At 34.6% G+C, this 14,669-nt stretch overlaps 1 protein-coding gene across 1 annotated transcript in view; it reads left to right on the plus strand.

Moving 5' to 3' along the window:
- Positions 1-14,669, plus strand: part of EYS (eyes shut homolog) — a 1,513,100-nt gene that overhangs the window by 491,188 nt on the left and 1,007,243 nt on the right. The window contains exon 13 of the mRNA XM_072832461.1: positions 13,280-13,539. Within this exon, the coding sequence (XP_072688562.1) occupies positions 13,280-13,539 (260 nt within the window). The remainder of the gene's footprint in view (positions 1-13,279; positions 13,540-14,669) is intronic.

Genomic DNA, 14,669 nt, shown 5'->3' on the forward strand with positions numbered 1-14,669 from the left:
ACAACAAAAAAAAAAAAAACAACCAAACAAACAAACAAACAAAAAAACAATGAGCTGCTAACCCATGCTAAAGCACAAAAGTGGGCTTCAAAATTAGAATGAAAAGCAAATCACTAAAAAAAGAAGTTGTTTTATTGTAAGACTATTACATGGTCTAAGTGAAAAAGTTCTTGGTGCAGAATTATATTAAGAAAAAAATTTCCATCTCCCACCCAACACATTGCTCAATATGTCATATTTAATAATAATAGCCTTAAAGTGTCCACTATATCTCTAAATATTTTATAAGTAGTATCTAACATAATCAATACCTGAGAATCATATTTTATTGTCCCCATTTTTAGAGAATGGAGGCTCTGAGATATAACCTATTCAAGTTTACACAGCTACTATAAGGCCTTTGACTCCAGAACACCTGAATCTCTGATGCATATTTTTACTCCATATTACTGTCTCCTGTACGCTTCTATTTTTTTTCTGTAATTATCGAAGTACATATATACAAATATTATGGCACAATTGGAATTAAATTTATATATTATAGTTTATATGGTATATAATGACTTTTTAAAATGTTATCTTTCTAATTCATTACATACAAAACTATCATTTAATTATTACAGATAATATAACCTGTGCCCTCTTAATGTCATTTGTATTATTTTTTGTTTTTAGCCATTATAAACAACAAACAGAACAGAAAACATATCTCTATGCCCATGCATGTGTATATTTCTAGAAATAGAATAAAAGCATTTGGCACTCACTCATAGTGAATGCATGAATCAACTCTGAGACAGAAATAGGCATACTGGAAGTTTATTGTAGCATACTCTTGATGTATGTGCAGTGCTTGTATATGTCATTTATATCCCAATAAAGTTATTTTTTAAGAAAACATATGTGGGCATAAAAAAAGATGCATATTTGAGCAGAAGCAGAGGATGAATTGCAATGGAAAGACAATGAAAGCTCCCCAATCTTACTGGGAACTCTAGAGCGGGGATGACCCTGGGCGAGCTGTCCCACATCGAGGCATAGGGGCTTAGCCTTTATATCTCTGCATGTACCAGTCATTGAGTATGAGCTGTCCCAAAAAAGACAATGTCTTTGAGTGAAGTGGCTCTTTCCAGCTGAGGGCAATTTTTACAGCTGTTGGCCATCAATGTTCCCACTGGAAATGGGGAAAATGAGGGCTTCAGTACTAGGTTATGTAGCATCCACTAGCACATACAATTAATAATGTAGTATTGTGCACTTTAAGATACACTAAGAGGATAGATTTCATGTCAATTGTTCTTATACAAACATGCACAAAAGAACACAAATTTTTAGAGGTGATGTATATGTTTATTACCTTGATAATAGTGATAGTATCAAAGATGTATGCATATGTCCAAACTCACCAAGATATACTCCTCAAAGGTGTGCAATTTTTGTGTCAGCTATACCGCTATACCTGTCTATAAAGGTGAAAGAAAGAAAGAAAGAAAGAAAGAAAGAAAGAAAGAAAGAAAGAAAGAAAGAAAGAAAGAAAGAAAAAAGAAGAAAGAAAAGAAAGAAAGAAAGAAAGAAAGAAAGAAGAAAGAAGAAAAGAAAGAAAGAAAGGAAGGAAGGAAGGAAGGAAGGAAGGAAGGAAGGAAGAAGAAAGAAAGAAAGAAAGAAAGAAGAAAGAAAGAAAGAAAGAAAGAAAAGAAAATTTTAAAAAGAAAAAGGGGCACCTCGGTGGCTCAGTGGTTGAACATCTGCCTTTGGCTCAGGTGGTGAATCCTGGGATCCGGGATTGGATCTCACATCAGGCTCACCACAGGGAGCCTGCTTCTCCCTCTGCCTATGTCTCTGCCTCTCTCTGTGTGTCTCTCATGAATACATAAAATCTTAAAAGAAAAGAAAAAGAAGGAAGGAAGGAAGGAAGGAAGGAAGGAAGGAAGGAAGAAAGAAGGAAGGAAGGAAGAAAAGAAAAGAAAGATGAAAAAGAAGAAGAAAGAAAGAAAGAAAGAAAGAAAGAAAGAAAGAAAGAAAGAAAGAAGAAAGAAGAAGAAAGAAAGAAAGAAGAAAGAAAAAGAAAGAGAAAGAAAAAAAATTACCTTAGTATCCTCAGATATATTTGCTTCTTATAAGTTCTGTAAAATGCTACTTCAGTATTCTAGTTAGCTTCTTTTCCTGGGGTAAATTATAAGAGGATGATTCGTAGGGTAAATTCTAACACCTACCCTTGCAGCTAGTCCACAGGCCATAACTAATATACTTCATTTCTCCTCCCAACCCATTTTATATTCTCTTTACCATCAACTGGAATATCTCTGGTCTTGCTCTAATCCTAGAGATCCATATAGTAATCCATCTACTGGGCTTTGCCATCATGAATACCACTAATAATTCTAATACTACAGCACTTGTTGAGTTTCATAGTGCAAAAGGCAAATCTTCTTGCATTTTGGCCTATACCTATTATGAAGTTTTCTGCTCTGTGACTCATTTAATGTGGCCAGCCATTTATATCCCCTGGGTCAGTGGGTTGGAGCAATATTTCTGCCATTAGAACCAAAGAGGCCTTCCAAGTGTTGTGCTTCTCTTTTAGTGGTATATAATATAAATACACTAATTTGTCTTCAGTATGTGAGGTATAAGGTTAAGTAATTTATCTGTGATTTGGAAGAGATATCCCAGCATGATCTAGAACATTGGCTCTCTAACAACTTCATTTGTGCCAGGACCTTGAGTCTACATAAGGTTTATCTGACATCATCCTGGAACAAAAGGTTCAAAGGTTTTCATCCTATTTGCCATTTATTGCTTGTCCAGTTGGAGTAACATAATAATGAATAATGTCATAAATATTATGGATCAGTGTGGCAGTCTGCAGAATGTCCAGATCATCCAGTTACCTTCAGATTATATTATGATACGTGGGAGAGATAATGTAGTCTTGAGACATTAGATGTATACTATTTTCTGTTCCAAATGAATATACACTGTTTCTGCCCTCCTGCCTGATAGGAATAGAAAAGAAAAGCATTCTGCATTCTTGGTCAGTGTATCTGAGGCAGTGTTACTCTGCTTGGTCAAATATGCTCTCTAGAGCAATGACAGCAATTGAACTACTCCTTGGTTGAGCTTTAATTGTCCATTGTCATCTTCAAAGTGATGTATATTTTTTGTAGGGAACAGTCTGGTGAATGGAGTGGAGACGTGATAGTGGACCTGCCTTTTTCCTCAATAGTGGCACCATTTCTGCTTTTTCTCTAGGGTACTATGTTGTTTTTAATTTATGTTACTGGCTGGAAAGTGGGAGTTTAGTGAGGAGACCGGTTTAGTGACTTCCAATTAGCATTCTTTATAATTCTAATTCTCAGGCAAAGAAACATTGTGAAAGTTCTACCAACCAAAAAGTAAGTCCATTTCAAGTATATATTTAGGGTCTGGGAAATGGCAGTTGAAAGTAGTGGACCCACTGTGAGCTACACCTGGGCCAGGTACATTTATTACCTTGCCTCCATATGCCTCCATTCTAAAACTAGGGCAATGAAGCTTCTGAAACCTAGATTTCAATGTCACATTGAATTCAAGTCCAACATCCTTGAAATGTTTGCCATTCTTTCTCCTAAATGTAGTTTAAAAGTAAATGGCTATAGATCCTGTTGGTGGAATCATTGCTCTATCTTGTTGTGATTATAGTATGTTTTCTCCTGGGCATCTGGCCTCTCTTTTAGTCAGTGGATTTGAGGTCTGAAACCTAGGGAAGGGATCATCATTTTTAGCTAGGGAGGCTCCCTCAGCCTCCTAATTGTACAGTCATGATTCTTTAATTATCTAAGTTGAAAAATATCCTTGTATGCTAATCTATCCTGCTCCTAAAGACAATGTATTTTATTAAATATTTCCATGGTGCTCTGAGGATCAGGGCCAGCCTTTCTACCTCACTAACCTTGGTGATCATTATAATTGTGCCCTACTTGCTCTGAAGATTAAGCACCACCACCTAGTCCTTTTAAATTCCCCCAATCCTATGATTTCTACTTCTGACAGAAGCCAATTTTGGTAATAGTATTTCCTATAATCAGTCCTGATGTGCAAGGGATACTAACACTAAGATTCTCAATGAAGCTGATGCTCCTCTGAAAAGCATAGGTATTACCACTTTGTTAAAAAGAGTGGTCTCCACAACCTCCTGCAGAACAAGACCAGTTTTGTGCCCCAATGTAAAATATATAGTTCAGCAAGCTTATTTTTCGGAGCTTTTGATTTCTTTTTGACTACTTAGCATAATAATTCTGGTATTTCTTCCTTAGCTATTATGGACCATCAATTTATGCAAGCTTCTAAGGATTAACTAGCCAAGTGCCAGGAAGGATCCAGTCAAAAAATAGGAATATACATATAGATAACTTCCATGTAGCTCTTACGAGACAGGTGACCCTTAATTAACATTTTTTGTGAGATTTTTCTGCTGCTCCCTTCCTTCTCCCTTTTTCTCTTTTTTTCACCTCTATTTGCCTTATTCCTATAGTCTCATACTTCCTTTAAAAAGAAATAAAAAGCAGTGTGAATATTATCTAGATTATTTTAAAGGAGAGAATTTTAATTTTTTTAAAGACTTTTTATTTATTCATGAGAGACACAGAAAGAGAGAGGCAGAGACACAGGCAGAGGGAGAAGCAGGCTCCATGCAGGGAGCCCGGTGTGGGACTCAATCCCGGGTCTCCAGGATCACACCCTGGGCTGAAGGCGGCACTAAACCGCTGAGCCACCCGGGCTTCCCGAAAATTTTAAATTTTAATGAAAAATATCCCCACAGTGATTTTTTATATCTCTAAGTACTTATTATCTTTCTTCTTAAATGTTTGTTTCACGTTTTTGATACTGGCTAACCAAAATTGTGCTAGAGTTCAAAATTAATTGTATTATATGCATGCAGCTTAGAACTAAGAATGCATGATTAGTAATTAGAGTATAAATTGCTGATACATATATATGTCAAACACACATATTTTGTAACAGATATAGCATTTATTATACTGCTAGTCCCAACAACAAACCAGAGATTTATTTCATTTCCTATTTGCTTATAATACGTTTTCAAAATATATGAAAGTACTTAGGCTTTTGCTTGCTCAGTTGATTTTCTTTTGAAACTTAAAGTCTGACATTTATTAAAATTGGAGTTTAAAATGTTTCTCTCTGTAAAACTTCTGACATAATGCACATTTATGAATTATTTTTCAAAATGTTCATAAATTTAAGTTCCATCTCAGTACTTTCATTCCTTTAAATAGCACTGCCTCTTATTTTGTATTCTAAATATCTGTCTCCTACTCAAACTGTACTTGAAAGAAAAAAATATATGTCGAGATTTTATATATTCTCTAACTGTATTTAAAATGTTATATATATGTATTTTTAAATGTAATTTGAATAGTGTTTGAACACAGCATATATACTTTATATTATACATTCTCATTCACATGCATACATAGATAAAAATTCAGAGTAATAAGGTACAACTATAAATTTATCCAAATATTTAGAAAATTAATTTTAAAAATAGTCTTACATTGACTTGTCCAAAGGATCCATTTTGGGAAAAACCAAGAGCCAGAAGCAATACTTACTTGTTCAAGAAAATTGACACACCATCAATTTGTTTTGTTTACACACACATAAGCAACCACACATGTATGCACACATACACCATCAAAACACAAACATGAAATATAAAATATAAAAACTAAAGCTATTAAATTTATCCATTTAAATATAAACTGAGGTTATGATTAATCATAAGTTGAATCATGCAATTTTCACATCACTCATCTTTGTAGCATTAGCCATATTCCCACATACCCAGAAGATGCTAGCTTCAACTATCTTGTACTCAGCCTTTTTATGCAAGTCTTTTATTTCACCTTTTTTAGATTATCATTTTAAAAACTCACTTTTTAAAAAAATTCACTTTCAAGATTATTTTCTTATGTTTGTTGAAGCTTTAAAAAACCTACTAACGGGATGCCTGAGTGGCTCAGTGGTTGAGTGACTGCCTTTGGCTTAGGGCGTGATCCCAGAGTACCGGGATGGAGTCCCATATCAGGCTCCCCGCGCGGAACCTGCTTCTCCCTCTGCCGTATCTCTGTCTTTCTCTTTCCGTGTCGCTCATGAATAAATAAATAAAATCTTTAAAAAAAAAAAAAAACACTAAAATCTGACTATCAATCTCAGGGATCATATGTTCAATTCTTATGGCTTCCATATAATGATCATTTTGGCAAGAATGTGTATCTACTTTTACTGTCTAACGTTTAGTTGACTCTGTGTTCTAGTCCCAGATTTAAGTGTGTGAATTTTGGCTTTTGTTCCAAATACAACATGCATTTCACCAGATTTTCTTCTGGTTTTAAATGTGAGTGTACTTGAAGTTTGACCCAATGCATTTTGTGTTTCTGCTTGGCTGGTGCTTTAGCTTTTTGCTATGAGATAAGGAATCCTTTGAATCTTGAAAAAAACCTAGAATTATTTTTGGAGATGCTAATCAACAACCTGAATCCACAACTGTGAAGAAGTCTATTGATCAGCTGCCTTTCACACAGCACAGAGATTAAATCATGTAGAATATTAGAAAGGCATAGAGAATTTATATAGAATTATTCCAATTATTCCAAGGAAATATACAAATAGTTCATTTGTATCAAAATGTACATTGCTTAAGGAATAAAATAATTCTTTAGGTATAGATAAATGATTTATAAGTTATTAGATTTATAAATCATTTTTTGTCTATAAATTAATGAATAGTGTGTGTTCCATATTATAAAGTGTATATCTTTTTATATATATTTATGTTATTAAATATACATATTTAATGATTCTCGATAGACTGAATAGAAAGATCCTTTTATGTAAATATTAAAATAGAATTCTTGAATTCATGTAGAGCATATATACTCAGTAGTCTCTTCATCCTTAAAAAAATCATAAATGAAAGACTTGTTTTTACCAATCAAGTGCTTGTAGATATTCTGACTAGTATGATTCTTTCCTACCTATTCTTTGCCATATAGGGGATGTTTTATAAATGTAAGTTCAATATAAAATATTGAATATATCACACAATATAGGAGGACTATTCTATATTTTTAATAAATTAACTTTATATTTTTGTTTAAAAAGGCCAATGTTAAGTTTATTTGATGCTAACTTATGGCTGATAATACTTGTTAGTCTGGCCCTTGAATTTTTTTATCACAAGCTTTGATTTTTCCAGAGTTCAATATTTGAATTTCTTACTACATATAGGACAGCATTTTAAATCATGCAGTTAATTTAAGTGACTGTATATTAAGCATAGGTACCCTCTCCTTTTCTCCAATCTTCATTGTTGTCATTTTCCTACCTCACCTAATGCAGCATCGTCTTTCTAATACTGAAGCTAAAATCCACCAAGAACTCCCCATTCCTCACTCTGCCTCATCACCTTTACTAATCATTGTCCAGATCTTCTCAAACCTACATAAGAAATGTATGGCATAGGAATGCCTGGATGGCTTAGCGGTTTGGCGCCTGCCTTTGGCCTGAAGCGTGGTCCTGGGGTCCCGGATCAAGTCCCACATCAGGCTCCCTGCATGGAGCCTGCTTCTCCCTCTGCCTGTGTCTCTGCCTCTGTGTGTGTGTGTGTGTCTCTCATGAATAGATAGATGAAATATTAAAAAAGAAGAAGAAGAAAGAAATGTATGGCATACCTAATTTTAAGGCCTTTGCTTAGTCCTCGTAATCTCTTAAAAAAATTATAGCTTCCTGAATGATCTTCATGCTTCCAGGCTCTCCTTATTTTATTCATCTTCTACTCATTAACAATGTCACTATCATACTTAAAAACCAGAAAATGTTAAATATCTTCAAGAGTATTGCAAAAGAAGGTAGTTTCACTGTTGTTGCTATTGTTTTCAATAGCCTTACTACAACTTTTTAGGCCACTGCCATTGTGTTATTTCACCCCATATCAATCTGCGATGTTTTATGTCTTTACACTTCGTGATGCTCTTCAGAATGGCTTTTGGTCCTGTTTTCTACCTTTAATGTTACTAATGAAGTAAATGCCTTATTTGAGATAAATTTTACTAATCTAAGTGAGCTAAATGGTTTTCCACATTTTTTTTCTAAAAGGATCACAGTGGTCAAGAGTATAGTAGTGACCATGTTATAATTAATTTTTTTAAAGATTTCATTTATGTATTTGAGAGAGAGAGAGAGAGAGACAACTTGAATGGGAAGGAGGGGACAGAGGAGAGGGAGAAGCAGTCTCTCTACTGAGCAGGGAGTGTGACACAGGGTTGATCACAGGATCTCCAGATCATGGCCTGAGCCAAAGACAGATGCTTAACTAACTGAGCTGCCAAGGCACCTCCAATCCATTATTGACATAGTTTTATTAATGGTATACTTAATAAGATAACCAAATGAATGAACAAATAGGTGAATAACAATAACGTAAAGAATAAATGACTTGAGTAGCCTGTATTTTTTTGTCTTCCTTTTACCTTTTACATGCCCTCAACTTTTTAAGACATTAAAAATATAATAATACTATTTTATTATTTATAATCATCGTTTTTTTTTCATCTGTCAGTTTCAATTGAAATTTTATTTTGCATACAATTAATGGCTGCAACAGGCAATAAGTGCCTTAATTTGTATAAGGAGAATCTTTTTGTTTTTATTTATTTATTTTTTTAAGATTTATTTATTTATGAGAGACACAGACTGAGATAGAGAGGCAGAGACATAGGCAGAGGGAGAAGCAGGCTCCTTGCAGGGAGCCTGATGCAGGACTCGATCCTGGTTCCCAGAATCACAACCTGAGCTGAAGGCAGGCACCCAACCACTGAGCCACCCAAGCATCTCTAAGGAGAGTCTCTTTAATTATGTATACTGTTAGGTTTGTATTAGGTTTGTATTTATAAGTTGATAGGCAAAAGAGCTGGTCTACTCATATAAATCAAATGTACATAAAGATTGCCAAATAAATTTAGCCATTGCATATAAATATTTATGGTAAGATAAACATATAAAATGATTAATATTTAGAAATGTGAATCTACTAAGATTTTTGAAACTAATTATTTTTTTATGAATACTCCTTTGTCCTATTTTATAACAATGACATGTACTTTATTTTCTATTATTAACTTTGGTTCTTTAAATCAACATTTAACAATTAAAATGTTCTTACTTAGAAGGAATTCAATGTATTTTATGCCAGTGAATTTTTGGTTATCTCAAGAGGGAAGACAGCAAACTAGAATATATTAGTCTACCTTTAAGTACACATTAAATTAGTTTTGAAGTGTTTACTATGGGAAATTGTATATCTAAAAAGTCATAGAGTATGTGTTTGGTTGGTTGTTTGGTTTTTCAGACCATAAAAATTCTACTTCTAGTTGTGAGTTTGGAAAATCTTGTCAGTTCTTACTGAATCCTGAAATTATTTCATGATACAAACTAAAACCAGATTGGAGCTCTCACATAAAACATGTTTTTCTAGCCATGAGAGACTAGTTTCCATGACATGTATAAAGCAGATTCAAATATATAAATGTATAGGTCTGATTGTCAGTTAAAAATAGTGACTTTCTTCTTCAGAACTTTATTTTCTGCAAATATCCATTCATCCCTAGAGGCCTCACCTTGGCATCATCAGTCCTATTGACATATGGCCAGATGGTTTCCTGAGTATTTGATCCTTATAAGGACACCACATGAAATCTTGGGCCACCTGTTATTTGAGAAGATAAAGCAAACAGTCAGCACATATGTTAAATATTCAAGCATTATTGGTTACTCACAGGGAACTCAAAGTATTCAAGCTGAAATTATGTACTCAAGAAAGAATACAAGAAAAAGAAAAACAAATATTATGCAACACCAATTAGAAGTAAAGCTACTTTAAATAAAATAAATGCACTGAAGCATTGTTGGGATTTAATTGTACATAACTTTTACAGTATTTCACAAGATATTGGATAGCCTTATAATAGATTTGAAACCTTCAAGGAAGAAAAAAAGAAAAGAAAGAAAAGAGAGAGACTTGGAGGAAGAGGTCTAGGCTTTGGATCTCAAGTTTACCAACCAGGTAGCTTCAGATAAGTCACTTTTCTCCTTTAAACTTCTGGCTATCTCATCTACAAAGTTAGAATAATTAAAAAAAAATACCTCGTTTCAGAGTTTTATTGGAGTTATCAAATTGAAAATATATTTGACCATTTTAAATTAAGATGTGATTGAAAAATAAATGAAAAGTACCACTAGAAATTGAAGCATTGTTGAGGTGCATATTTTATTTAGGCATAAATAGGATCACACATTCTTTTAAAAATCTGTGACACATTTAATATAATCCCTATCAAAATACCATGGATTTTCTTCTGAGAGTTGGAACAAATTATTTTAAGATTTGTGTGGAATCAGAAAAGACCCCGAATAGCCAGGGGAATATTAAAAAAGAAAACCATAGCTGGGGGCATCCCAATGCCAGATTTTAGGTGGTACTACAAAGCTTTGGTCATCAAGACAGTGTGGTACTGGCACAAAAACAGACACATAGATCAATGGAACAGAATAGAGAATCCAGAAGTGGACCCTCAACTTTATGGTCAACTAATATTCAACAAAGGAGGAAAGACTATCCACTGGAAAAAAGACAGTCTCTTCAATAAATGGTGCTGGGAAAATTGGGCATCCACATGCAGAAGAATGAAACTAGACCACTCTCTTGCACCATACACAAAGATAAACTCAAAATGGATGAAAGATCTAAATGTGAGACAAGATTCCATCAAAATCCTAGGGGAAAAACAGGCAACACCCTTTTTGAACTCAGCCACAGTAACTTCTTGCAAGATACATCCACGAAGGCGAAAGAAACAAAAGCAAAAATGAACTATTGGGACTTCATCAAGATAAGAAGCTTTTGCACAGCAAAGGATACAGTCAACAAAACTCAAAGACAACCTACAGAATGGGAGAAGATATTTGCAAATGACATATCAGATAAAGGGCTAGTATCCAAGATATGTAAAGAACTTCTTAAACTCAACAGCAAAGAAACAAACAATCCAATCATGAAATGGGCAAAAGACATGAACAGAAATCTCACAGAGGAAGACATAGATGTGGGCAACAAGCACATGAGAAAATGCTCTGCATCACTTGCCATCAGGGAAATACAAATCAAAATCACAATGAGATACCACCTCACACCAGTGAGAATGGGGAAAATGAACAAGGCAGGAAACAACCAATGTTGGAGAGGATATGGAGAAAGGCGAACCCTCTTGCACTGTTGGTGGGAATGTGAACTGGTGCAGCCACTCTGGAAAACTGTGTGGAGGTTCCTCAAAGAGTTAAAAATAGACCTGCCCTACGACTCAGTAATTGCACTGTTGGGGATTTACCCCAAAAATACAGATGCAGGGAAACGCAAGGACACCTGCACCCCAATGTTTCTAGCAGCAATGTCCACAATAGCCAAACTATGGAAGGAGCCTCGGTCTCCATCGAAAGATGAATGGATAAAGAAGCTGTGGTCTATGTATACAAGGGAATATTACTCAGCCATTAGAAACGACAAATACCCACCATTTGCTTTGCCATGGTTGGAACTGGAGGGTATTATGCTGAGTGAAATAAGTCAATTGGAGAAGAACAAACATTATATGGTCTCATTCATTTGGGGAATATAAAAAATAGTGAAAGGGAATAAAAGGGAAAGTAGAAAAAATGATTGGGAAGTATCAGAAATGGAGACAGAACATGAAAGACTCTTAACTCTGGGAAACGAACTAGGGGTGGTGGAAGGGGAGGGAGGGGTTGACTGGGTGATGGGCACTGAGGGGGGCACTTGATGGGATGAGCACTGGGTGTTACTCTATATGTTGGCAAATTGAACACCAATAAAAAATAAATTTATAAAAAAATAAAAATAAAAATAAAAGCCTGTGACAGCCAACCATAGGTGGCTAGGCATTGCTCATGTCAGACACCATATATACTTTATTCATTATATCATTTAATCTTTACAATAATTCTCTGAGATTAACAATTTCATCAAGCTCTCGAATCCCCAATTTCTCAAATGAGAGAATTCAAGTAAGTTCATATGATACCAACTGAAGACCATATATCCATTAATATTTATAATATTTTCAGCATATATTATGTACATGAGAATATGGAGATTCAGATTCACACTGAAAAGCCAGAAGTTTAAGTAGTGGAAGCTAGTCATGGAACCATTTATAATTTTTACTCATAAAAATTTTTAAAGGTCATGACAAACAAACTTTAGAACAAGATGAAATCATATGCAGGATTAGTAAATAACTGATAATGTGGTGCTATTTGAACTAAAAAATTTCTGAATGTGGTCTGAGAGATGCTAAATGGTTGATGATTAGACTGAGCTAGAGTCTGTGAAGTACAGACAAGATCCAAATGCTTTACTTTTTATTTGATTTCTCCTCAATTTTCCCGCATTATTCAAATATTAGAAGAAAGATGTTTTTATTTATTTATTTATTTTTTTTAATTTTTTTTTTTTTATTTATTTATGATAGTCACAGAGAGAGAGAGAGAGAGAGAGAGAGAGGCAGAGACACAGGCAGAGGGAGAAGCAGGCTCCATGCACCGGGAGCCCGATGTGGGACTCGATCCCGGGTCTCCAGGATCGCGCCCTGGGCCAAAGGCAGGCGCCAAACCACTGCGCCACCCAGGGATCCCCCAGAAAGATGTTTTTAAAAGCATGCTAAAACTGAAACAAAATCCAGATGCTTAGTATAAAGAAATACCTTGTTATAAATACTCTGGTGATTATAAGAATCACATGTTGTTAAAGATATTGAATTAAATGTCATCTCAGTCTTATAAACAGTGAAAATTATTTTACATAAAAGAAATAATTGAGGAAATTTTCTCAATTGGTAATTAAGCTCAATAGTTGCTAAAATTGAAATTGGAGCACTGTTGTTCTCTTATCTGTCTCAGTGGCCTACTATGTTAGAAATTTACCAAATGCTTTGTAAATCTTATGTTAGCCATTGCAGTCACTCTTGGAGTAATGTGCATTGAATTGTCTCAGGGAATTACGCAAACAATGTTTTTAAAGTGTGTATAATTTCTTAATCTTGTTATAAATAAAAATACCACAAATTAGCTCAACGTAGTAATTCACTGAAAATACAAAGAATAAATATGAAAGAGTACTATTCATACTTTTAAAATTTTCTTTCAGCTGTGAATGTACATCTGGATGGACTGGACAAAACTGTAGTGAAGAAACAAATGAATGTGACTCTGATCCATGCATGAATGGAGCTCTCTGTCATGAGTCTACCATTCCTGGGCAATTTGTATGCCTATGCCCACCCTTTTATACTGGAAAATTTTGCCATCAACACTATAACCCCTGTGATCCACTCAGTGACCCTTGCAGAAACAACTCAACATGCTTGACTTTGGTAGATGGAACTCATTTTTGTGTGTGTAGAGAAGGTAAGAACTTACATTTGTTTTAATGTGTGTTTTTTTTCACTCGTTTGTTTGGTTTATTTTGTTCTAATGGGATTACGGATCCTTAAAAATGAGTGAGAGAACACTTATATACATTGGAGAATCGGGAAGTATTTGCCTCCAAATACAGGTATAGAAACAGACTGGAGAAATAATCCAAAAAAGTTTACCTAACTAGTATGGGGGTGCTGAGGAGAGGGAGAGGAGAAGGCAAAACTTTGTATTTTTTGGCTTTTTGTTTGTTTATTTTAAAGAAATCTCTCATTGTTTGTTAACAACTTATTTTTCCTGAATAATCCTAACTATGTAGTGTTCCTAACAATAGCAGTCAGTTAGAAATGAGCATAGATGGAATCTTGGGTAATCAAATGCTTCACTGTAATTTTTCTCATGGAGCTACCTATGAACATCACTAATTTCCACTTTGATTACTAAGCTCATATCATGTGACTCTGGTGGCTACTTTGTACTATAAAACAGAATCTATGAAGGTGATAGGAAATGGGCAGATTAAAAGACATTATTGGAGCTCCCGAATCCAGCTGTTCCTAAAGCAAATTACTTTTGGCTTTCTGGGTCATATCAGCCAACAATAACTTATACTATTTTGAAAGATTCTTGATTAGGATCTCTTCAGAGGTAACTTAAAGAGATCTGATTAGTGCACAGGTGATCTGTATAGATGTTTACTGCTCATGTACTGCTTTCTACTCAAGAGCTATTACCATCTTCAGCAGGAATGCTTCTGCCATAAAATTAGCACATTGTAGGTTTTCAATATAACAGGAATGTATCATAAGCACAGTATAAAAAACACATCGTGTATAAAAATCTACAACTCATTTATTTTCTAATACCAAATTATGGCTTCATGTGTCTTTCCTTGTTACTGATTCTACTGGAAGAGAGGTTTACTAAAGATAAGGACAAAACTTATTTACTCTTCTGTCCCAAAAGGTCAGCTTCAACTATACCAATTAATTAGTATCTTAGAGATGTTTCTGTTTCTTTTTATAAAACCTCCTGTATATAGATGTAGAGGATGTGGAGGATCCTCATATAGAGGATGATCTATTATAAGGCTAAAGAGGCAAGTCTTTGAATGTACATGA

Source organism: Canis lupus, chromosome 7 (assembly GCF_048164855.1).
Source record: "Canis lupus baileyi chromosome 7, mCanLup2.hap1, whole genome shotgun sequence".
In the NCBI taxonomy this organism is placed as follows: domain Eukaryota; kingdom Metazoa; phylum Chordata; class Mammalia; order Carnivora; family Canidae; genus Canis; species Canis lupus.